This window comes from Vicugna pacos, chromosome 22 (genome assembly GCF_048564905.1).
Source record: "Vicugna pacos chromosome 22, VicPac4, whole genome shotgun sequence".
In the NCBI taxonomy this organism is placed as follows: domain Eukaryota; kingdom Metazoa; phylum Chordata; class Mammalia; order Artiodactyla; family Camelidae; genus Vicugna; species Vicugna pacos.
In genome coordinates this window covers 28,936,798-28,961,179 of record NC_133008.1, presented here as the reverse complement: position 1 = coordinate 28,961,179, position 24,382 = coordinate 28,936,798, and the positions used below count along the sequence as shown (strand labels likewise).

Here is a 24,382-nt window from a genome sequence, read left to right as displayed (position 1 = left end):
GGGGCCCCTTAGAAAGCAGCGCGGTACCTCTGCAGACTCGGAGGCGCTGGGCAAGCCGTGCTGCAGAAACCTCTCCCTCTGCCACAGTGCATCTTCTGAGAGAGAGGTGTGGGTATCTCTGTGGGACTCGCTTAGAAACCCGTGTTAAGTGTGGGGTTTTTTTCTTTTTTTTTAAACTCCATCCTTGCATGGTGTTAAAGAGCAAGTGAGAGAGAACTTTGAGATCCACACAGAGGAATTTAGACTTCACCTAAGAGATGTCACCTTAGAGGGTTGCAAGATCCAAATGGCAGGCAGGACAAGAATCTGGGGACCAGCCTGGGGACATGGGCTTGAATAATAATCTAAGTATAAGGGCGTCAGCGAGGGCAGAGCAGAACATGGGGGAGCTGGGCTCTTGCACAGCGGGCGTTTTGGGTAAATGGTTCTTTGTGATGGGGGGCGTGCCCTGGGCGCGTGGGGTGTGGAGCAGACTCCCTGGCGCCACCCACTTGATGCCAGGAGCCTCCCAAATTGGGACAAGAACAGAAGACCACAGACTCCGCCCAGGGTCCCTTGGGGGCAGAATCATCGAAGCTGGGAACCACCAGACTAGGTAATAAGGTTGGAAGAAAGTTTGAATAACAGAGCACGAGGGACCCACACAGTTCTATGGGCCGCATAGGTAACCGCCGACCCATGATTTCTTTTCTTGCTCAAGCTTCAGTATTCCTCTCTCAGGCCATGTTCAGCTACTCAGACTACCCCCTGAACCTCGATTTCGGGCTGCCCTTTGACTACAACGGGACTCTTGACATCCTCATCGCCCCGGGCCAGAAGGGCATCCTCATCTTCTGGTGTGAGAAAAGCCTGCTGGTTTCTCAGAATGCAGGTGAGCGAGGCCCAGCCTTGGGGCTGCCTCCCTGGGTGGGGGCTGGGGGTGGGGAGCACAAGCCGTCCTCTCACTCTCCCCTGACTTGAGTGGACAATGACAAGCCCATTCTTGATTTGTCGTCTTCACTGTGTCCCTATTTCCCGCCTCCTGGGATCTTTAGGGCCCGGTAGGCAGGTTCTGCAAGTCACCAGATGCCTAGGGCAGAGGGGCCAAGTCCAGGAGCTGCAGATCTTGTTTGCAGGCCTAGGACGTGTGAGCCCCAGCCCGCCTAAGGAGGGGAGTGAAAGGCAGCCCCCCAGGAGGAGGTGCTCTGAGGGACCTCTGGGCACAGGGGTGGCTGCCAGAGCACCTACAGTCACAACCCACTCCCCAACACCCATCAAGCCGCTTGAATAGGGCTGTTTCCTTCCAACGCAAGGAAACGGCTCAGGGCTGACCTGGCCCATGTGGGGAATCCATTCCAGAAAGAAAACTCTGATTCCTCCCACGCTACCCTTATAATAAAAGGCACCCCACAGTGTTCACCCAATATCCAGCCCATTCCTCAGAGCTCTCACATCAAGGAGACGTATGGGGGCCACATTTTTAAAACTTACTACATTCCGGGGTAGGGGAGGTGGTATAGCTCAGTGGTAGAGCACATGCTTAGCATACAGGAAGTCCTGGGTTCAGTCCCCAGTACCTCCATTAAAAAAATAAAATAGATAATAGAAAAAAACCTAATGTGTTCCATGGGATGTCTTGCAACTTTGTATCTCATGACTATTTTCCTTGGTTCTTTATCATTAGAGTCATGAACTGAAGGGCCCGGTGGGTGGCAGAGGAATCCCCTTCCCAGCCCTCACCCAGGTCTCATGATTTGCCCTGTTACCTCCTAGGTCAGCTGGTCAACCCTGTCCAGGTGCGAGAAGGACAGCACATCTTGTATTCTTCCATCTCTGAAGCCAACATCAGCGTCCACAGCGTTGCTGCCAGTGCGTGCCTGACCTGCGGGTAGCTTTCTAGAAGTATTTTAGACCTGACTTATTCACCACTGACCCACTAGGTCTAGCCCAGCCAAAACACAAACCAAACATGGTTATTACAGATTCCGGTATGACTCCGAGCAGAAGCGCCTGTGCCTTCTTACAATGCAGTGGAATGTCAATTGGATCTTGTTTTCTGGGGCTACAGTAACAAAGCACCGCAAACTGGGTGACTCAGAGCAACAGACATTTGTTGTCTTCTAGCCTGGAGGCCAAAAGTCCAAGATCAAGGTGTCGGCAGGGCCGGTTCCTTCGGGGGCCTCCCTCCTCGGCTTGCCGATGGCCATCTTCCCCTTGGGTCTCCCCATCATCTTCCCTCTCCCTCTGTGTGTGTCTGTGCCCAAATTTCCCCTTTTTAAAAGGACGCCAGTCCTACTGGATTAGGGCCGACCCTAATGATTTCACTGGATCACCTCTGTAGAGACCCTATTTCCAAATCAGGTCCCATCCTGGTCAGCTCCTGGGGGTTAGGGCTCCAGCCTATCTTGTTTGGAGGGGACACAGTTCAGCCCATGACAGACGGCACCCCCAGGAGTTCCGTACCAGTGAATTGTTGTCTGGCTGCTGCCCTGACTGGTTCAGTCAGGAAAAATGAAACCTGCTGGTATAATTTTCCTCCTCGCACAGGTCCCGGCCTGGAGATGTGGAGGGAAACAGTGCAGCCAGCTCGGGGGTCACTTGCCCTTTAAGAGCCTGTATTTCCCCTGTCTGCCCATCACTGCATCACCTCCTCCCCCGTCCGTGTCCATTTATCTGCTAAAAATCAATTTAATGAAAGACATGGGGAGGGTCTAGTTCAGTAGAGCACGTGCTTAGCATGCACGAGGTCCTGGGTTCAATCCCCAGTACCTCCATTTAAAAAAAAAAGTTAGAATATAATGAAAGAAAGCAATGGAACACAAATTAATTTATAATTCTACCAGTGATGCCTGGTCCTTTAAAAGTTTTGTTTTAAACATTATAAGTATAATTAAGTTCCCTTTGGAAGCTTCCTATGCTGTGGCTGGGAATGTAACTTGGTGCAGCCACTGTGGAAAACAGTATGGAGATTCCTTAAAAAACTAAAAAGAATTACTACATGATCCAGCAATCCCACTCCTGGGCATATATCCAGAGGAAACTAATTTGAAAAGATACGTGCACCCAAATGTTCATAGCAGCACTATTTACAATAGTCAAGACGTGGAAGCAACATAAATGTCCATTGACAGATGACTGGATAAAGAAGATGTGGTGTGTATATATACAATGGAATACTACTCAGCCATAAAAAGGAATGAAATAATGCCATTTGCAGCAACATGGATGGACCTAGAGATTGTATTAAGTGAAGTAAGTCAGACAGAGAAAGACTAATATCATGAGATCATTTATATGTGGAATCTAAAAAAATGACACAAATGAACTTATTTACAAAACAGAAACAGACTTACATACATAGAAAACAAACTTATGGTTACTGGGGAGGGGAGTAAAATAGGAGTTTGGGATTAGCAGATACAAACTGCTATATATAAAATAGGTAAACAACAAGGTCCTACTGTAGAGCACAGGGAGCTACATTCAGTATCTTGTAATGACCTGTAATGGAAAAGAATATGAAAAGGAATATAAGTACATGTACGTATATGTATAACTGAATTACTATGCCGTACACCAGAAACTAACACGGCATTGTAAAGCAACTATAGTTCAATTAAAAAGTAATAAAGTTTGCTTGACCAGCTCCCCGAATCCAGGTACCTCTTCAGCTTCCTAAAAATCATCACTATTAGGAATCTAGAGAGAATCTTTCCAACCAGGTGATCACAACGTATATTAAATATACACCTGCTGAAAACGCATAGAGTCATCTGTGTAGCTTGTTGTGGTTGTTTTTTTACATAAATGGTATCATATTGTCATGTGAGTCATCCTACCATTTGCCTTTTCCATTACCCATCATTTTATGTTTTATTGCGGTAACAACACTTCACAGGAGATTACCCTCCAAACAAACTTTTAAGTGCGCAGCTCAGTACCAGCTATAGGCACACACAACGGACAGCAGAGCTCTAGAACGTCTTTATGTTGCATAACTGGAACTCTGTCCCCATTAAACACTGAGTCCCCAGCCCTGCCCCCAGCCCCTGGCCCCACCGTCTACTTCCTGTCTCTATGGATCTGCCTCCTCTAGGGACCTCCTGTGAGTGGAGTCAGACAGTGTGTGTCCTTCTGCATCTGGCTTATTTCACTGAGCATCATGTCCTCAAGGCTCATCTATGTTGTAGCCTTTACAGGATTCCCTTCGTGTTTTTTGAGGCTGAGTAATATTTCACTGTATGGATAAACCACATTGTCTTTATCCATTCATCCACCAGTGGACACTTAAGTTGTTTCCAGAACTTGGCTTTTGTGAATAATGCTGCACTGAACACAGCGGCGGGGAATGGAAGCCAACTCCTAATGAGATACCACCTCGTAACTACTAGGATGGCAGTTACCAAAAACAAAGAGGCAAATGAAAAAAACGGAGGGATACCAAGTATCAGTGAGGAGGTGGGGAGATGGGAATCCTTGTGTCCTGCTGGAGGGAATGCAAAATGGTGCAGCCGCTGTGGAAAACAGTGTGGAGGGTCCTCAAAAACATAAAAATAGAACCACTGTACAGCCTAGCAATCCCACTGCTGGGTACTGAGGCAGAAGACCTGCACAGCGTATATTTGACATGGAGCCAGCTTGAATTCCCATCAGCAGCACAGGGAACTGACCAGGTCCAACCTCGAATTGTTGTCTCTTTCCCTGATTACTACAAGTTCCCCAATCGCTCTTTCAAATTCTAGTCTCTTCCTCTACTAAACCCAGATTGCTATGGGCTCAATGTCTGTGTCCCCCCCAGTTTCCTGTATTGAAGACTAACCCCCGAGGCGATGGTATGAGGAGGCGGGGCCTTTGGGAAGGGATGAGATCATGAGGGTGGGCCCCTTGTGAATGGGGTCAGTGCCCTTATACAGGGGGCCCCAGGGAGCTCCCTCGCCCCCTCTGCCAAGTGAGGACCCAGCGAGGAGATGCCCTCTGTGAATCAGGAAGCGGGTTCTCACCAGATGCGAAATCTTCCGCCACCTTGATCTTGGACTTCAGCCTCCAAAACCGTGAGAAACGTGTGTTGTCCATAAGCCACTGGGTCTATGGCATTGTGTTACAGCAGCCCAGACGGACCAGGACGCAGGTCAAGCAGATTAATCATTTTCTCCCTTCCTTTTTCCTCGTTACAGCTTTACAGAGATAAACTTCACATGCCATACATACAATTCACCCGTTCAAAGCATATGATTCAGTGGTTTTTAGACTATACACAGAGTTGAGCAACCATCACCGCAATCAGTTTTAGAATGTTTTTACTCACAGAAGTAGTAAACAAACTTACGGTTACTGGCAGGGGAAAGGAGGTGGGAAGGGATACGTGGGGAGTTTGAGAGGTGCAAATATTAACTACTATATATAAAATAGATTAACAACAAGTTTCTTCTGTAAAAAAAAAATTTAACATTTTCATCACCCCAAAAAAGAAAGCCATTTTCTTTAGCTATCAGCCCACAAGCCCCCATTTCTCCCCAGCCCATGCCAACCGTCAATCTGCCTCTGTCTCAACAGAGTCACCTAGTGTAGACATTTCATGTAAAAGGAAGCTTACAACACGTGGTCTTTTGTGACCGGCTTCTTTGGCTTACCGTCTTCAAGGTCCATCGCCGTTGTAGCATGGGCCAGGGCTTCGTTCCTGTGTATGTATGTCTGCGTAACAGCTGTGACGGTGGACCATGCTTTGTTTATCCACTCACCTGCTGATGGACATTTGGCTTGTTTCTAGTTTGGGGCTACGGTGAGTTCTGCGCTGTGAACATTCGTGGGCACGTTTTATGCGGACGCGTGTTTCCGGTTCTCCTGGGCAGACACCGAGAAGCGTGTCCGGTCAGATGGGCACTCTGTGCCTGACCTTTAGAGGAACTGCCCACCTTCCCCAGAGGACGCTTCGCGTCCCCCCCAGCAGTGCAGGAGGGGCTCCAGCCCCGCCGCGCCCTCACCCGCACCTGCTTTTGTGGTTTTACTCTGGCCGTCCTAGCGGGGTGACACGGTGTCTCACCGCGGTCCTGAGTTGCGTTTCCCTGGCGACTGCTGGCGTTGGGTGTCTCTTCGCAGACGTATTGGCCATTTGTCTGTCTGCTTTGGAGAAATGTCTCCTCCAGTCCTTCGCCCATGTTTTAAATGGGGCTGTTTGTCTTTTTATTACTGAGTTATTACATATTCTAGATACAAGCCCTTGTCAGACATGGGATTTGCAAATATTCGCTCCCATTCTATGTGCAATCTTCCCCCTCTTTTTTTTTTTTTTAAACCATGAGTACACGTCACTTCCCACGTCTAGAACCATTAACGGTTCCTTTTTTTCTAAAGAATAAAGTCCGAACTTGCCAGGATGACATTCAGGTTTGTGCATCCGGTTTCTGATTCCACAGCTCACTACTGCCCTGAGAGGTGCTTTTTCTCATCTAACCCCGTGGCTCTCAGCTTGGGGACACTGGGCAGTGAGTGTCTGGAGACATGTGTGGCTGTCAGGACTAGCAGGTGCTACTTGCAGCTTCTGGGTGGGGGCTGGCAATGAGGCTCCACACCCCACGGTGGCTAGGACAGCCCCCTCACAAAGAGCCATCCTGCTCCATGTCAACAGAGCAGAGTCTGAGAAATCCTTAGCTGTACTGGTTCCGTCCTTGCTCCACAGACACGCCTCCACTTGCCCCATCACATGCGTTCTTCAAGGCCCAAGTGAAGCCTGGATCTTTTTCTGCAAAACATCCTTGATTGTCTTTTTCACAACAGAATAAAAATATACATTGGACCTTGCCCACTCCTCTTGTAAACACTTTTAATGGTGTCTTGCATTCCTTGGACCCCATGTCTGCCAGACTGGAAACAACCTCAGTATCCATCCGAGAAGCATTGGTTAAATAAATTATGGTTCATCCGGACACCAGAAAACACCAGTGGGCCAACTACAGGGAAGGAAAAAATATAAAGTAGCTTGAAGAGTTCCAGTATATGATCCCACGTATATAAAAGATGAACAGAAAAGAAGTTTACTAAAATGCTAACAAGTGGTTACCTATGTGAGGGGTCAGCAAACCATGGCCCACAGGCCAATTCCAGTCCATCACTTGTTTTTGTAAATAAAGTTTTATTGGCACACGGTCCCGCCCATCCGTTTATGAGTTGTCCATGAGCTGCTTTCACCGGCTTGAATACTTGTACCAGACATCACGTGACCCGCAGAGCAGAAAATACCCTCTGGTCCTTTACAGAAGAAATTTGCTGACCTCTGGTCTGTGTGATGGAATTTGGGGTGATTTTTTTAATTTTAATTTTTAATTTTTAAAAAATATTTTCATCCATTAGAAACAACTCTTGTTTCAATCTTTTTTCTGTCTTGTTTGGTTCTTCCCAGATGAAAACGAACTGGCAGTTTTAACTCAGGAGAGTTACTTGTACTACGGCAGCCTGGGAATCCTGCCAAGTTCTCTCATCAAAGTAGGTCCTGGGTAACAGTGCCAGTGCTACACCCTTGGTGACGGATGACAGTCTTGCTCTCAAATGTCTGATCCTTTTTCTGAAGAAACTGCTCTTACAGTTAAAATAGTAATAGTATTTTCAGTAGCAATAGCGATCATTTAACACTGTTTTTAATTCATTTAACATTATTGACATTAATGTAATATTTAATAATGTAAATAGTAATTTTAGGAGTTATTAAAATACCAATCATGGGGGTGGTATAGCTCAGTGGTAGAGTGAGTGCTTAGCATGCATGAGTTCCTGGGTTCAATCCCCAGGACCTCCATTAAAATAAAAAAATAAACAAACTGATGAAGAAATAAATAACCTAATTACCTCCCTCCCCCTCTAAGTTTTAAAAATATTTTTAACATAAATAAAATTAAATAACGGCAGCTAACACTTAGCACTTAGAATAAGGTCTAAGAACCTTCCGACCACCGTTACCTCATTTAACCCCTACCATCGTCATAAGAAGTAGAAGAAAACATCTACATCCTAAAAAAAAAAAAATGAGCATGGGCTGATCTCAGAAGTCATTTTTCTTAGTTTGCAGGCCAAAACATCCGGTCGGAAGAGGCGGTCCTGGTGTTCACCGACGTGGGCATGCTGGAAATACTGAGCCCGCTGCCTGACCCGCTCTTCCCAGCTTTTGATTTCCAGAAGTGCCCCGTGAACATCCAGGCGACTCTCATGGACCCCCAGCTCCAAGTTGACGTCTGCAAGGTATGTGGTCGTAACTCAACCGCTCCAGTTACAGAAAAACGCTAGACTGTCTGTTTCCAAAGTGCCTTTGGATCCACAGCGATCGGGGAAACGAGAGAAAAAAGCACAGCAGTTGTGCCACATGCCACGTTGTGTATCGAAAGAGCACCTTTTGTTTAAAATATCCGTTTATGAGACCATGTGCTAATAGATGGCATTAGGGTTTTTTTTTTTCTTATTTTCTTTACTTGCCGAATAATATGTTAATCCCCAGCCTTGGGGACTTCCCTGCGGGTCTTTGAAATCATATGTCTGGCATGTCTGGGGATTGCTGGTCTTATGCAAAGTGCAGAACAAAGAAAGGAAGAGACAGTCAGGAGGTGGGAGGGGGGAGCAATCAATAGTAAGCCTTTATGTAAATATCTGGCCAGTAAACTGCTCTGAGAAAGATGACATCAGCAAGGAGTATTTCCCCACCTAAAAAAGACCAAGCAACTATACAGCCTAGTAAGGACCTGTGGATGAAAGCTGGAATACGCTGAGCCACAAAAACAACGCATTACTGGATAATAAGCTAAAGTATAACACAAACATATACAAGCCCAGAGCGGGCGGGTGAAGCTCAGCGGCGAAGCACGTGCTTAGCACGCACGAGGTCCTGGGCTCCACCCCCAGTGCCTACGTTTTTAAAAAATGAAAAAATGAATAAACCTAATTATCCTCCCCCAAAAAACAACAAAAAACCTTTTTAAAATGTAAAAAAAAAATACACAAGTCCATACCAATGTAAATAAATGGCTGAATAAGTAAATAAAGGGAGGGGAGACATACCCCTTTTACAGGAGAGTTCCAAATAATGTAACTACATACTCTCCCCTCCAGGAGGTGGAGTTGAGTCCCCCTGGCCTTAGTGATTGGCTTTGTTTGTTTGTTTCTTTGTGTTTTGTTTTGTTTGGGGGGGAGGTAATTAGGTTTATTTATTTATTTATTTATTTTTAGTAGAGGTACTGGGGATGGAACCCAGAACCTCATGCATGCCAAGCACATCCTCTACCACTAAGCTACACCCTCCCTGCCCCCATGATTTGCTTTTAAAGAACAGAGTCTGGACAGGGGGGAGGGAATAGCCACTTGGCAGTGGTGGAACCTGGCAGATGCCACCTTTACCAGGAGACCAAGATTCCCAGGACAGTCGTGAGTCCTGCTGTCAGGACAGCACATTATGGTTGACCCTGTCATTCCTGGTCAGTCCCAGACCTGGAATCAGAAGCAACTTACTGGTTACCTCTCTAGGATGCCAGGCAACCAACCCACTGTTTTGCAAGTGGGGTAAATAAAAGACAAGTCACAAACACTTATCCTCCTCTCCCTTCACTCTGTTCCACTGGGCCAGCAAACAGCACAGGGGAAGGGTCTCCTTATGAAATCATTCTGGTGAATATGTGAAACCAAAATGATAGGACATCACCCGGTGGCCACCCCACCGTCGAAAAAGAGAGACAGCCGACCATTACTGGCCACTGATGGAAGATCAGTCACCCTTTGGGTCTTGCCAATGAGATCCAGCCCTAAACTGATGGATCCAGCAGCCAGTCTGCCAAGAATGCAGGGCGCAGGGGAACACGTGTCCAACCAGGCCGGGTGAATCTACCTGTGGGAAATCTACACGTCTGACAGCCCGGGTTCTTCAAAGATGCATAGAATCGAAAAGGAAAGGGGTGGCGGGGGAAGCTGTGGATCAAGAGAGACTTAAAAAGACAAGATGCTTGCAAACAGGCAAGACTAAGTTATATCCTCTAGGGATGCACGCTTGGCAATCACTCTATGAAGAAACACAGGAAGCAATTACTGTAGAAGTTAGGCGGGGCAGGGTTACTTTCGGCTCTGACTCTGGGGACCTTGAGGGTCTGAGAGTGCAGGACAGTGGCTCAAGAGACAGGTGCCAGACTGGAAGGTTCTATCCCCAGGGGACCACTCACTACCTCCCAACTGCCGCTGATCACTTGCCCTGTGTTTTCGGGAACAGAGGCTTGATTTGATTGATTGATTTTTTTTTTTTGCCTTTCTAACTAGGTGGAACTTCTGCAGGGAGAATTTGATAACAGAATGTACACCATTGATATGAACAGCGAGTTGCAGTTGAGAGCCTTGATGATACCCCGGACAGGGACATCCCCAGTCTCACTAGTAAGGCGGTCTTATCTGTTTGATATTCTGTATGGGGCCTCCCTGGCACCCTTGGCCTCACGCCCGGTGCCCACAATGTCCAGGCTCTGGAAATTCCCTGGCTTCGTCCCGGGACTCACTCACGATGTCCCCTAGAAACTCTCTCTTCCTCCTTAACGAGTGTCCCCGGTTCCAGGCTTGACGGAGGCCCTAGCTGTCCACCTGCCAGCCCAGCCTCCTTTCCCCCGCCTCTGTGCCTTTCTCCACCCTTCCTCTGAGCTGCCCCGGAACCTTTCCATAAACACCTTTTCCTCTTGGCTCAGCCAGAGCCGGCTTCCCCCCTGCAGGGGATGCCTCGGAAACGGGGTGTTCCTGGACCTGAAACCCAGGTGTCCAAGCCCAGGCTCTTGAGTGCACGTAATCAAGCTGAAAAGGGGAGTGAAGGTGGGCGGGCCAGTATCAGCATGCAAAGACGTGTCCAGCCAGCCGGGACCAGGGCCTGAGCAGGGGTACCAGGCTGGTTGCGGCTCCTGTGTCTCATCCGACCTCCCCCTGCAGGACAGACCTCTGGGCCACTCCACACCCCAGGGACAGGTCTGGGTCCTGCGGTGATGCAGCCCCAGGCTGCCTGCGGAGCAGGGCTCAGAGCCGCAGTCAGGGGTGTGGGTGAGACAGGGGCGGATCTGGGGACAGAACCGGTGACGGCGTTCGCAGAGCAAGTTCGTTTTTTTATTCTGAAGGGACCACCTGTGGGTGTGACCCCAGTGGGTGCCCCCTCGCCCCTGCGGGCGCTGTACTGAGCACGTGTCTCCCATCCCGCCCCCAGGTGATGGTGAGCAACCCGCATTCCCTGGGGCTGCAGGCCCTCATCTACGAGGACGGCTACACCCTCAATGGGAACACCAAGCACAGACTGGTGAGCCGCGCCCCCGCCCCGAACCTGGGTCCCCAGGATGAAGGGCCCTGCCAGGTCCAGGGCCTTACTGTGTCCCTTCTGACACACACCTGGAGAAGGTGCTGCAGAGTCTGGAGGGGACACGGCCCCTGCCCCTCCCCTCCCCAGGCAGGCAGCAGTCACCCAGACAGGTGGCAGCATCAGGGTGTCACACAGGAGAGCCGCAGAGGACGTGACAGTGCCAGCCCCAAGGAGGGCGTGAGATCTGTGTTCACTGGGGAACCCAAGGCCTCAGGGTCACCCCAGGGAGCTGGGACTTGACCCCAAACCACACACTCACTGGTCCAGTCCTTGTCACACCACAGCTAAATAAGAGGTGGACCTGAGTCACACCCCACTGTGGGGCCCCAGGACAAAGGCAGCTTTGGGGGGGGTCACTCCCAGGAGCTTCCAGAAGCATTTCACAGGTGAGAATTGGAACCAGAGGAGGGCTGAATGACTCCCGGGTGCCTCCAAGCAACACCCCATCCTCCCCCATCTCTCCTGAACCCCGATTTCGGGGCAGCCCTGGGCTGTCCTATTGCAGTCCTGTTTTCCCTCTCGGTTCCACAGAACATTTCCCTGAGGCAGCAGCACCACGGGGGCAGGGCTGATCCCAACTTCACCTCCAGGTAAGTCATCACCTGGACCACGGCAGGTGGCCCCAAGGTGTCTGTGGGGTTCGCTTAGCAGGAGCTGGGGGAAGCAGGGCCGAGATCCAGATGCCCCCACTCCAAGGACAGGAAGGCAAGAATGATTGACTACAAACTCTTTGCAAGTGGCGGTTCCTCAAACAATGAAACATACAATTTCCATACAATCCGGCAATCCCACTTCTGGGTTGACATCCAAAAGAAATGAGCAGGGACTCAGAAAAATATTTTTGCCCCCATGTTCACTGCAGTGTGGTTCACAATAGCCAAAACATGGAAGCAACCCCAGTGTCCACTGACACAGGAATGGATAAACTAGATCCATCCATACAATGGACTATGGCTCAAAGGAAAGTAGGGGAAGGTGTAGCTCAGTGGTAGAGCAGTGCTTAGCATGCACAACGTCCTGGGTTCAATCCCCAGTACCTCCTTAAAAAAAATTTAAACAAATAAGTAAGTAAATCTAGTTACAACCCCCACTCCCAAAAAAGGAAAGAAATTCAGACACATTCCACAACACGGATGAACCTTGGGGACATGATGCTCAGTGAAAAAAGCCAGTCACAAAAGGACAAAATGCTGTATGATTCCTCTTGTACGAGGTTCCTACAGTATACATTTCAACAAGTATGATTTTAATTCCATTTTATAGAACTTGGTAACACTATATTGTATAACTGAAATTTGCAGAGTAGAACTTAAATGTTCTCACCAAATAATAGTAATAAAGATATATATGTGAGGTGATGAACGGGGAATTAACTTGATGGGGGAATCCTTTCACGATGTAAACATACATCAAATCATCACGTTGCACATTTTAAATATCTTACAATTTTATTTGTCAATTATACCTCAATAAAGCTGGAAAATATAAATGAAATAACTCTGTATGTTAGTAATATAGAATATATGTTCCTCTCTCATGCTTATGGGGAACTTATTTTAAAAATCACTTAATTATTGATGTAGCTGGCCATTAAAAAAGTCATTTTCCCCAGCAGAGATTTTTCAGACCACATTCTCAGATCTTAACCTAATAAAACTAGAACTCAACAACCAAAAAAGCAACAAAAGTCTCGTTTACTTGGAAATTAAGGAACACCTTATAAATAAGGTATTTATAGATAAATAACACCTCTGAATCAAAGAATTCAGCTCAGATATACTCAGAGGAAAATTTATAGCCTAAGCACTTTTATTATCGGGGGAAAAAATGAACCTAACGATAAATGAACTGAGTAACTCAAGGAAATAGGCAACAAAAAGAAATTAAGAGAGGGGACTTAATAATACAACCTGAAATGTATTAAGTAGAGACAAGAAGACAGTATAGAGTCAAAATGAAAGAGAAAGCCGGTTCTTTAGAAGACTGGCATAACAGCTAAACACCCTACAATCCTGATGAAGGAGAAGAGACAGAATTAAAATGAACAGCAGGAACGAAAAATGAGAGTAAAAGTACAGACACAGAAGCTATTAAGTAGTGACGAGAAAACAGTACATTGCAGCTGGGTGATAATAAAACTGGGGTCAGATGTTCTTTTCAATAAGTTACTACATATAAATAAACAAAACCAACGCAAGAAGAGGTAGAAACTAGAGAGAGGATCGGGACACAGTGTGTGAGCAGAGGTTCTTGCTCAGTATTCTGGACTGAATGGATGAATAGATGAGGGAATGAATGGATAAACGGATATGTGAGTGGGTGGATGGATAGATGGATGAATGGATGGGTGGGTAGGTGGATGGGTATGTGGATGGGTGAATGGGTGGATAGTTGGATGGACAGATGGGTGGATCAGCAATGCTTTTTACTACAATAACTCACACTCCCATGGCCTTGCAGCATAAAGAGACCCACAATGTCTACCGTCACTCTGGACATAGCCAACAAAGAAATTTCATGTGTGGACCTTAAGCCACTGGTATGTCCAAAACTTTTGCTGCCCCATACTGTCACTAGTGTTAAGGGCCATGGCAGCAGGCCTCGGCTGCATTTCCGAGGGGCTGGCTGAGCTCACACTCAGGTTCTAGAAATGGACGTGATCCTGTCCCGGTTGCCAGGCTCACTGCCTCTTCCCCATTATCATCCCCCAGGGCTGCCCCTCATGACTCACCATCCTCCGAGCAGGTGTATCAGTTGGGGTGTAGCAGATGGGGGGATCTTAGCTGCGCCCCATAGCTCAGGGAGGCTCTTAGGGCTTGCTTCCTTGGGGCCAGACACACTTACTGTGAGTCCCAGGTGCCTGGTCCCCACATGGCTTTTCACCGTGGCTGGGCTATCAGCACCCTCACTGCCCTGGGTCCTCATCCCTGTCTCTCCCCCATGCAGACAGCACTGATTTCAGTTGGTTGTGACCTGGAGAAGAAGATCATCATTCAGAAGTGAGTGTGTTGATGTGGTGGGGAGAGGGAGGAGTGGGGATGGCATGGAGACCGTCACCATTGCTTCGCAGTTGCTAAAATTGGGTGATGCTACCCTGTCAATCTCTGTATATGTTTAACTTTTACATAACAAATGGCTTAATCATTAATCCTAACACGTTAAGTTTGGAGTTTCCGGGCAGTGGCCACCCCTCCTCCCACCAACTCAGGAATATTGATCTTTTCTCACTCCTTGTTGGCTCATTCCATTTCTTCCTTTTAGTCTCCAAGATCCCCATTTTGATTAAAATTGCTCAGGGTTTTTGGTTTTAATCGCCTGATGAAAAACTGGGGAACTTAGCCTCTGGTATCCATAGTTACTTCAGGGAATACAGCCATGAGAATTGGAGAAAAAGAAAACAAAGGGAATGCAAAGACTGGCCAAATTGCCAGTTTCTCCTTCAGGCAGTGGTGTGCTGGTAAACGTTCAACAGCCAGTTCTGGGGGCGCCCTGATGCACAACACGTGCCAGTTCCCATGGTGTAAATGCTCCCACGGAGCCTACTGAAGGCTACCGACGTGAGTCACCTACTGGTTCATGAAATTCCTCAGGATTTCACAGGATTTAACTCCAGAGCTAGTAAGAGCCAGCTTCAGTGGCCCACTGCACCAGGGCAATAATAAACTCAAGTGATGATTTTCCCAGAATTTCCTTCCCACTCCATGGAAACGCTTTATTGAATCACTAAATGATGTATTTGGAACACATGTGCAGGAAAGTGTTGTAAAACCACCTTTTAAAAGCTTCTGCCATAAAAAGAGTGGGGAGGATATTTGCCACATGTGTAACTAACAAAAGACTCATATCCAGAATATATAGAAAATTCCTACAAAAAAAAAAAAGACAAATTAATAGAAAACAATGGCAAAAGGCTTGAGTCGGTACTTCCAAAAAAGAAAGAAACAAACCAACCAAAAACAAAGGACAAGGCTAATATACACATAAAAAGGAGCTGAGAAAACAGACAACCTCAATATGAAAATGAAAACCGTGTTAGACATATAGGTACAACTGAATCACCCTGCTGTACACTAGAAATTCACACAACACTGTAAATCCACTATACTTCAATTAAACAAAAAAACAAACAACGGTATTAGAGAGCGTTCTTCACCCACCAGCATGGCGGAAGTGACAAAGCCTGGGCAGTAACACACACTGTTAGGGTGGGGACGCCCTGGTGGGCGTGTACATCTTCCCACCCCGAAATTCCACTCATGCACATCTGCAATAGCCTAGGTTTCTAAATGTTCTCAAAAACATTGTTCTTAATGGCTCCAAGCTGGAAGCAGGCCAACTCAAGCCGCTGGCGGAGGGATAAACCAGGTGCGGCGTTTTGATACAATGGAACACTGTGAAAACGAACGAGGCAGAATCACGTGGTTGGGTCGTACAAACATGGGCATGGAATCAAAAAACGTCGAAGAACACATAGTCTGATTTTAGTCTTAAAAATCCGAAATCAGGCAAAAATAAATTACAGTCGGCTCCCCGCCCGGTATCTAAGATTCAGCCAAGCGCAGATGGTGTTTACGGTTCGCGGTTAATTGAATCCGCGGACGCAGAACCTGGGAACACAGAGGCCCCTTATGGGGCTTTGAGCATCCTCGAATTTTGGTATCCGCCGCAGACCCTGAAACCAATCAAGGGGGAACTGTATGTTGCTTAAGGATGCGTGCGCAGATAGTAACAGTATAAAGAACAAACTGGGGAATGATTGTCTCAAGTCAGGACACCTAGCTCCCAGATCTCCGGGTCTAACGTTCTTTTCCAATACAAGGAATTAGGGCTCCTTGGCTAAATGGCGGAGTCTAGGCAGGGAAGTTGCAAGATGAGCATGGAGCATCTTGGAAAACAAGAAAGTGAGAAGGGGCCGGGACATGAAACCAGCGGGGAGATACAGAGGCCAGAGGGAAGAATTCATGATTCTTCGCTTCTGCCTGAGGTCAGGCAGCTTCTCAGCATCTTTTATTGCTTGCAGCGAAATCTCAGCCTGTTACAATGGCCTCCTCGACCTCGTGACCCTTCAGGACAACTACAGTTACGTCATTGAGAAGTGAGCACCCCACACACACACAACACGACCATTTGGCATGTATGTGCCAAAGGCAAACCAAGAATGGTTTTTAAATTGATATCCAACCAACTGCTATCTGTCCAGCAAGGAATCTGAGGGGGTGACAGACAGGTAGGAGAGGTAGCCTGGTCTGTGGGGAGCCAATGTGATGTGTCATTGCCCCTGGCCAGGGTCTGCCCAGCCTCTGCTACCTTCTGGGCCAGCCTCTGACCTCTGACCCTTCACCAGCCTGCCTGCAGCTCTTGGAGCCTGGCCACCTGTTCGTCTGAGCTAGTGAAGTTGGCCAGATACTGTCAGCCAAGGCAGGAGGGGTGGCAGGCCAAGGTGACCCTCTACTCAGGGCGGCGTGGGGACCACCTCCCACACTGGTGCACACCCCCAACCCCCCCTGGCGAGGGAGGACACCCACGTGTCTTACATGACACGCCCCGGCCCGCCCCAGACAAGCCGCGTCAGCCTCCCATCCGGACCCTCGGCCGAGGCCCGACCTGCAGGCTGGGACTGCTGAGCGGTGAGGCTGCAGCGGGACCTCGTGGGGGCACAGATCGGGGCCTCCAGAGAGAGAGCAGCGACAGGATGTGTGTGAGACAGACAGGGAGAGACACATACAGGGAGCCAGAAGCAGTGACAGAGATGGGGAGATTTATTTTAAGGACTTGGTTCCCTGACCGTGGAGGTTTGGCAAGTCCACAGTCTGATGGGGAGGATGGGGGAAGAGCTGCAGTTTAAGTCCAAGGCCGTCGGCAGGTAGACCTCTTTCTTGCCGAGAGAGGTCCATCCTGGTTCTACTCAGGCCTCCAGCTGCACCCACACAAAGGAGGGCAGTGCTTTCCTCAGAGTCCACTGATTTCAGTGTTAACCACATCCCCAAAGAACAGCCTTGCAGAAACACTCAGAATCACGTCTGACCACGATCCGGGCACCGTGGCCCAGCCACGTGGACCTGAAACGTCAGCCACCACGGAGGTCCCAGGGTCATTTTCACCATCGCTCTGAATCCCCCCTCAGCCGCCCCTCCACAGCCATGACCGAACCCATCTGCAGGGAAGAAGTGGGGCTGTGGGTGGGTGGGTGCCTGGGTGCTGCGCAGGAGCTCACCCATCTCTACCTCCTGCTCTCCCACAGGGACACCTACGACCCCAACTTCCAGGGGCAGAAGGCCACGGAGGACCTGTTGGTGCATTACCAGTATGAGAAGCTGGGCTGCCCCGTCCTTGTGTTCTATGACACCCCGTGGAAGCCGGTGGTGGAGCTGTGAGACCCCCATTATCTTCCCTGGCATCACTAATTCCCCTGTGCCCCTCCTTCCCTCTCCAACCCTTTACTGGAGTTGTGATCGCTCCCTGCCTACCCCTCCCCCCACCATAGCTATCAGCTCAGACAGTTCCTTCCTCCCCCTTAGCTTGACCACCTTAATACCAAGGGCTAGGGGACTTAAACAGCAGACATTGATGTTTTCAAAGTCCTGGAGGCTGGAAGTCCAAGGTCAAGGTGTGGGCAGGACTGCTTACCTCAGGCCTCCCTCCTTGGCCCAAAGAGGCTGCCTTCTCGCTGCTTCCTGAGGATGGGGAGAGAGCTCTGTGTGTGGTGACGTCTCACCCTCTTCCTGTGGGATCAGGGCCCACCCTTATGACCTCACCCAACCTCAATTGCCTCCTTAAAGGCCCTGCCTCCAAATACAGTCACACTGGGGGTTAGGGCTTCACATGTAAACATTTAGGTTCATTAGAACGTCATATCTTAGCTCCACGTGATTTTAGTCCCACATTCCCACCCAGGCGGGACTGTGGGCCGGGCACACCGCTAACTCAGAGCTGTCATGTGGTGGGGTGCCTGCCGACCTGGGGTGAGGAATAAGGGAAGGGTCTGTCAGAGAAGAGGCATAAGCACCAACCTGGCAGGAGATCAAATGTGCATCCAAAAATAATGATTTGTTGGGGGAGGATGTAGCTCAGAGGTAAAGCACATGCTTAACTTACAAAAGGTCCTGGGTTCAATCCCCGTTACCGCCATTAAATAGATAAACCTAATTACCTAATAAGTAAACCTGATTACCTCCCCCCAAAACAACACCTTCTAGGTGGCGGGAAGGGAAGTTCCAGGAGGTGGTCGAGACCGAGTATGTCCTGCTGGAGGTGAACGGGCTGTTCACCTACACGTACTCCCTGACGGCAGCCATGGCACTCTGCAGTTCCCAGCCACAGAACTGGACCACCATCTCCAAGGCCGCCGGCGGGAAAGGGCCCTTTGCCTGGAACCGAGAGGTAATGTTTGCACTCTGATGATTTCCAAAACCCGACGACTGGTGAGAACTGGTCACTACCCTGTGTGTGTTGGGGGCTGTCTGGGTCTGTGTGGGCTGCTCCCACAGAACACCAGGGACCGAGTGGCTTGTAACAGCAGCATTGGTTTCTCCTGGTTCCGGAGGCTGGAGGCCAAGATCAGGGTGCTGGCAGATTCCGTGTCTCGTTCGTGGATGGCATCTTCTGTGTCCTCATTTGGCAGAAGGGGCAAGGAAGCTCTCTGGGGATGGGGGTCCCTTTATAAGGAACTGATCGCATTGAGGAGGGCCCCACCCTTAATGACCTAATCACCACACAGAGTCTCCACCCCCTAATACGTCACTTCGGTGGGGGCAGGTTTCAGTATATGAATTGGGGGCAGGTGGGGGGAAGTTGTACTCAGACATTCAGTCCTTCCCAGGGGCGTGGGGGATGGGAGCGCACATGAGGCCACCTCGCTCCGTGGGACCCAGTCTGGGAATGTAGGATGTGCAAACCCTTTGGGAATCTCTCCCAAGGGATAGCAAACAATCGGCGATACAGGCTCTAAGGCACTCACGGGGAGTTGCTGATGATGTGCAAAATTCCAGAACCATTCAAATGCCCATTATTTAAGGGGCTGATTAAATTCACGGTACGTTCTGCTCAGCCAGCGTTTCTATCCCACGCATTGATTGGTACACGACTGACAAGAGCAGGGTGTCAGTGAAAGGCAGACATCGCGTTGGTCCTCTGGGGAGCCTTCTGGTGCACATTAGTCAGTCTCCATCCACTCTCTGCCTCTCAAGGCCAAGGACGCGACCACGGCGCAACGTCGCCACGCCTCGAGCAGGGGGCGCCCGCTCCCCGCACCCGCAGCGGATTCTCCCGCGGACTCCTGACTCCTCTTTCGGAGTTTGCTTTCTTAGTCAGCAGCCCCACCGCCTTCCTTACACCCTATTCCGACGAGTGAGTTTGATCATTTATTTGGCTGGTGACGTCGGTTTTACTTTTTTAAGTCCGAGGTGAAATTCACAGACCCTGTAAGGAACCGCCTGAAAGCGTCTAACTCGCGTTTGCGTTCCGCGCTCTCAGCGTCGCACAAGCACCGCCTCTCTAACCATTCCTTTAAAAAGAACACAGCACGCACATGTAACTTAGTTTATTTATTGTTTTCTGACTGTGCCGGTGTTTGCATTTGCATTTTTTTTATTAGTCCTCGCTTTCAAAGTAGCATGCACCGCGTTTAAGAAATTGTCCCCCCCCCCCCGCCTTTTTTTTTCCATCAGCCCTGGTGGGCGGTTTTGTAGAACCCGGAAGGTTTTTCTACCCAGATAGAGCCGCGGTGCCTGCATTTCCAGCACAATCATTGGATGGGCTGTTACACAGCCCCTTAGCCACTGAAAACCATGAGGTGGAGCCAGCTATGGGGCTCCAGCTAAGTGGGGTTTTAGGCTAAACAACTATCTCCTTTTTTTTATTACACATAGTTTTCGTAGGTTTTTTCCTTTTCCTCCCCGCAAATTTTTAAATTTTAATTGTGGTAAAATATGCATAACATAAAGTGTACCATCTTGACCATTTTTTAGTTTTGTCGCTTTATTTTGCAAGGGGAGGTAATTAGGTTTATTTATTTATTTTAGAGGAGGTACGGGGGATTGAACCCAGGACCTGGTGCAGGCTAAGCATGCACTCTACCCTCCCCCCACCATCTTAACCATTCCTAAGTGCACAGCTCAGTGGCATTAAGCGCATTCACACTGTTGTGTAACCACCCCTATCATCCTGTCTCCACAACTTTCTCATCTTCCCAAACTGAAACTGTCCCCATTAAACACTGACGCTCCATCGCCCTCCCCCAGACCCTGGCCCAACCACCTATTTCTTGTCTCTATGAACATCATGTCCTCAAGGTTCATCCATGGGGTATCCTGTGTCAGGATTTCCTTCCTGGGGGTGTGGCGGGGGCAGGATATAGCTCAGTGGTAGAGTGCATGCTCAGCATGCATTGAGGTCCTGGATTCAATTCCTAGTACCTCCAAAAAAAATTTTTTTTAAGTCCTTCCTTTTTAAGGCTGCAAAATACTTCACTAGTGTGTATGGACCATATTTTGTGTATATTCATTTGTGGGTGGACACTTGGGTTGGGTTACTTCCACCTTTTGGCTGTTATGAATGGTACTGCTCTGAACTCCAGGATGCAAATATCTCTTAGAGACCCTGCTTGCAGTTCTCTGGTGTCTCTTCTTACAAAGGAACTAATCCCATTATGAGGGCCCTACTCTCAGGACCTCATCTGAACCTGATCTCCTCCCACTGCCCCACCTCCAAACACCACCCCACTGGGGGATGAGCTTCAATGTGTGTGGGGGGTGGGGGTGGGGGCCACGGACATTCAGTGCATAGCAGGCGCAGGACCAGCAGGGCCTGGTGACGGACAAAGAGGAGGGAAGCGCCCGGTGCGGCTCCCAGGAGTCCAGCTTGAGCACCCGGGCGGGCACTGGGGCGGGGATGCAGCGAGCGGCAGAGGGAAGCACGCTAGTGACCTCATCTTAACTAGATCCCCTGTAAAGACCCCCATCGCCAAGCAAGGTCACAGTCTGAGGTCCTGGGGGTTGGGACTCTGACGTATGATTTGGGGAGGGACTCAGCCCCGACTTGGCCCTGGACTCGCACCACTGGGTGCTGGTGGGCAGTGGGGCCGGTGCAGACGGTGGACACACCTCTGTCCTCCTCCCAAGAACTACGTGAGCTGCCACAACCCCGACAACAGCACACCCCTGAGATGGCCACAAGTCCCGTATCAGATCTTGGGAGGCCCCACAGAAAACAAGGTCGTCTTTGAAAAAAGAAACGGCATCTACACCTTCTTCATTTCCATCGTGGATCCGTACTACAGGTGAGTGGGGGAGTCACCCTGTGCCGGGGCCTCTCGGGGAACAGCCGGCTCGCCAGGGGCAGGGTTCACACGGGAGGGTGGGCCCACTTTTCTCCCTCCCCTCGGTAAGTCCTGGGTAAACCCGAATTCCCTCAACAGCCCAGACTGTCCCGGGAAGTGTGGTATTTTAAGTTCACAGTGACATTTGTTCACCTGCTAAAGAAATCCTTATTCCGAATTCATGCTGGGCACTTGGGGGGGACAGCAATGACCAGTAGCCACGTCCCTGCCCTCGGGGACCAGAGGCACCCTCTCATTCCATGCCTAACTGGTGGGTGCAGGAACCGGTGCGCTTGGCTCCCAAGGGCTGACCATCAGCCAGGAGTTTTGCGAGCCGGCTGACTCCCCATCAGGAGCTTGAAATCGGTCACGGCGGGAGTATCTCCGCTGCCAGGGAAACTGGTAGGCCAGGCCTCCCACCCACCCCATCCCCGCCCCAAGAGCTGGGTGTTAATGTTTGCCACCCACTGGTGCTGGTCTAGATCACCACCGTCTCCCGCTGGAAGGCGGAGTGTGGGTGCCACTCTTTCTCGCGTCACCTAACCCCCCCCACCAGATGGACACAGTGTCCACCCCAAAAAACACGTGGAGACCTTGCCTTCCCTGGAGGCCCCAGACCTTGGACCAGCTCGGGGACACCTGGGGCAGAAGGCACTGGGGTGGGGACAGCCAGGGGAGACGGGGAGCTGCCTGTGAGGCTCGTGCCCTCCCCTCTCTGCGCCCAGTCCCCAGCAGAGCCCCCAGCAGTTGTCCTGTACCTGCACCTTCCTCCTGGGGGCCCCCTCGCCGGGGGGCCTGTACCTCCCCACCTGCTACCCCACCTGCTCCTTGTCACTGCCTGATGGGTGTCTGTGCCCTGGTCCTGCCCCCACTCCACACCGACTGTGTGATACGTGCTCGGTGGGCCTCTTCTGTCCTCTCTAGACTGGGCGTGGGCAAGGAGGGGGGAGCTTATCCCCAGAGGAGGGGACCACAGGGGCCCTGGGGAAAATATGACCTCTGCCAAGATGCACAAAGAGGACGGCAGACCCAGGAGGGCTAGGAGTTAGGGGGATATAAATGGAGCTTGGTGTCTGGAGTCACTGCCCCAGGCCCACCCAGCTCTCCTCCCCGCAGGTTTTAAAACGTTTGCTGGGGGAGGGATAAATTAGGAGTTCGGGATTACCAGATACACACTACTATATATAAAATAGATAAACAACAAGGTCCTAATGTATAGCACAGGGAACTACATTCAATAACTGGTAATGGCCTATAATGAGAGGGAGTGGGTCCAGCTCAGTGGTAGAGCATGTGCTTAGCATGCACAAGGTCCTGGGTTCCAGTCTCAGTACCTCCATGTAAACAAATAAATAAAATCTGATTATCCCCCCCCACAAAAAAAACAAACAAACCTATCATGAAAAGGAACATGAAAAAGAATACATACACTTATAACTGAGTCACTGTGCTGTACACCAGAAACTGGCACAACGCTGTAAATCAACTATTCGTCAAAAAAAAAATAAAAATTAAAAACATAAAAGTTAAAAATAAAACGTCTGCTGGGGTGATGGGTGGGGCCCCCAGAGGTGGTGCCCCATGGCCTCTCCTCACGTGGCCCTCACAGCTACTGTCACCTGGAGACCATCTTCAGCGTCTATGTCTCCGGGGCCTACCCCAAGCAGATCATCCCAGAAGTACTCATCTTCATTCTCACAGCAGCCAACTTGATGAGCGTGTGGCTGGCCTACAAGATCCCCAAGCTGCTGCACACGGAGCAGGGCCTCAAGGTCAAGGGCTTCTGCAGCAATCTGTGCAGGAGATGCAGGAAGCCTTGCGCGTGTTTCCGGGGCAGGCGCTGAGCGCTTGGCGGGGTGGGAGGGTGCGGGCGGGCAGCGGGGGGCTGAGGGGATGGCAGAGCTGTCTTAAAGCAGTAAAAAAAATCTGGTGGCAGCATGTATGGATCACGCTGTGTCTTTCTCCACCCATCTGCCTCCCTGGACATCCTGGCATCAGTGTTCTTTCAGGCTACAGCTCCTCTGGAGGTTGTCAACAGGAGCTTGGTGAGCCGAACCAGCACAGGCAGATGATGCAGTAACGGGCCAGCCTTGGAGGAGACTCAGACGCGGGAACCATCCTGTTAGAGAGGAGGATGAGACCCAAGGAAAAGGGAAGGGGGGCTACGGAAGACAGTGACAGGTGATCTGTCTCTGTGTCGACAAACTCTGACACAGATACAATGTGTGCGCATTTCCGTGTGTCCCTAAGAGCGTGGAGACATAGTTTATATTTTCTACATATACTTGTCATGCATATGTATGTGTACAGTTCCTTGCATCCTGACACAGGTGTATGTGTGCAGAGATACTATGCACACACATACATGTATGTATGATATGGAGACACGTGTGCAACATGCACACAATGTGTATACTACATACACATCCATGCATGTGCCTACGTATGGGTAACACGTACAGATACGTGGTACATCTGGATGTGTGTCTACATTTGTGTACATGCGTGTTGTATACAAAACATGTGTGTTCACACATGTGAGCAGACGGTGAGTATATCACACCTGTGCGCATGTGTATATGTACACTCATGTACACGTGTACACACTTAGGCACACCTGTGTTCACACGTATAGACAGCACATGCTTACAAACATGCATGGGTATGTATGTATGCACGTGTGAACACACACATACAGACGTGTGTGTGTGTTTATATGACGTACACACATGTATGTG

At 49.6% G+C, this 24,382-nt stretch overlaps 1 protein-coding gene across 2 annotated transcripts in view; it reads left to right on the top strand.

Annotated features, from left to right (window-relative positions):
- The window catches only part of CATSPERD (cation channel sperm associated auxiliary subunit delta), a 40,660-nt gene extending 16,719 nt beyond the window's left edge, over positions 1 to 23,941 (top strand). The window contains exons 9-22 of one of the 2 annotated variants that reach the window (XM_072947881.1): positions 721 to 871; positions 1,753 to 1,848; positions 7,376 to 7,458; positions 8,032 to 8,208; positions 10,261 to 10,374; positions 11,180 to 11,269; positions 11,861 to 11,919; positions 13,790 to 13,868; positions 14,276 to 14,328; positions 16,350 to 16,424; positions 17,571 to 17,699; positions 18,526 to 18,709; positions 21,448 to 21,605; positions 23,654 to 23,941. In XM_072947881.1, coding sequence (XP_072803982.1) covers positions 721 to 871; positions 1,753 to 1,848; positions 7,376 to 7,458; positions 8,032 to 8,208; positions 10,261 to 10,374; positions 11,180 to 11,269; positions 11,861 to 11,919; positions 13,790 to 13,868; positions 14,276 to 14,328; positions 16,350 to 16,424; positions 17,571 to 17,699; positions 18,526 to 18,709; positions 21,448 to 21,605; positions 23,654 to 23,693 — 1,488 coding nt within the window. In that variant the 3' untranslated portion in view covers positions 23,694 to 23,941. Of the gene's footprint in view, positions 1 to 720; positions 872 to 1,752; positions 1,849 to 7,375; positions 7,459 to 8,031; positions 8,209 to 10,260; positions 10,375 to 11,179; positions 11,270 to 11,860; positions 11,920 to 13,789; positions 13,869 to 14,275; positions 14,329 to 16,349; positions 16,425 to 17,570; positions 17,700 to 18,525; positions 18,710 to 21,447; positions 21,606 to 23,253; positions 23,507 to 23,653 lie in introns of those variants that run through there. The other variant, XM_072947880.1, reaches the window with a different exon arrangement.
- The last annotated feature ends 441 nt before the right edge of the window (positions 23,942 to 24,382 follow it).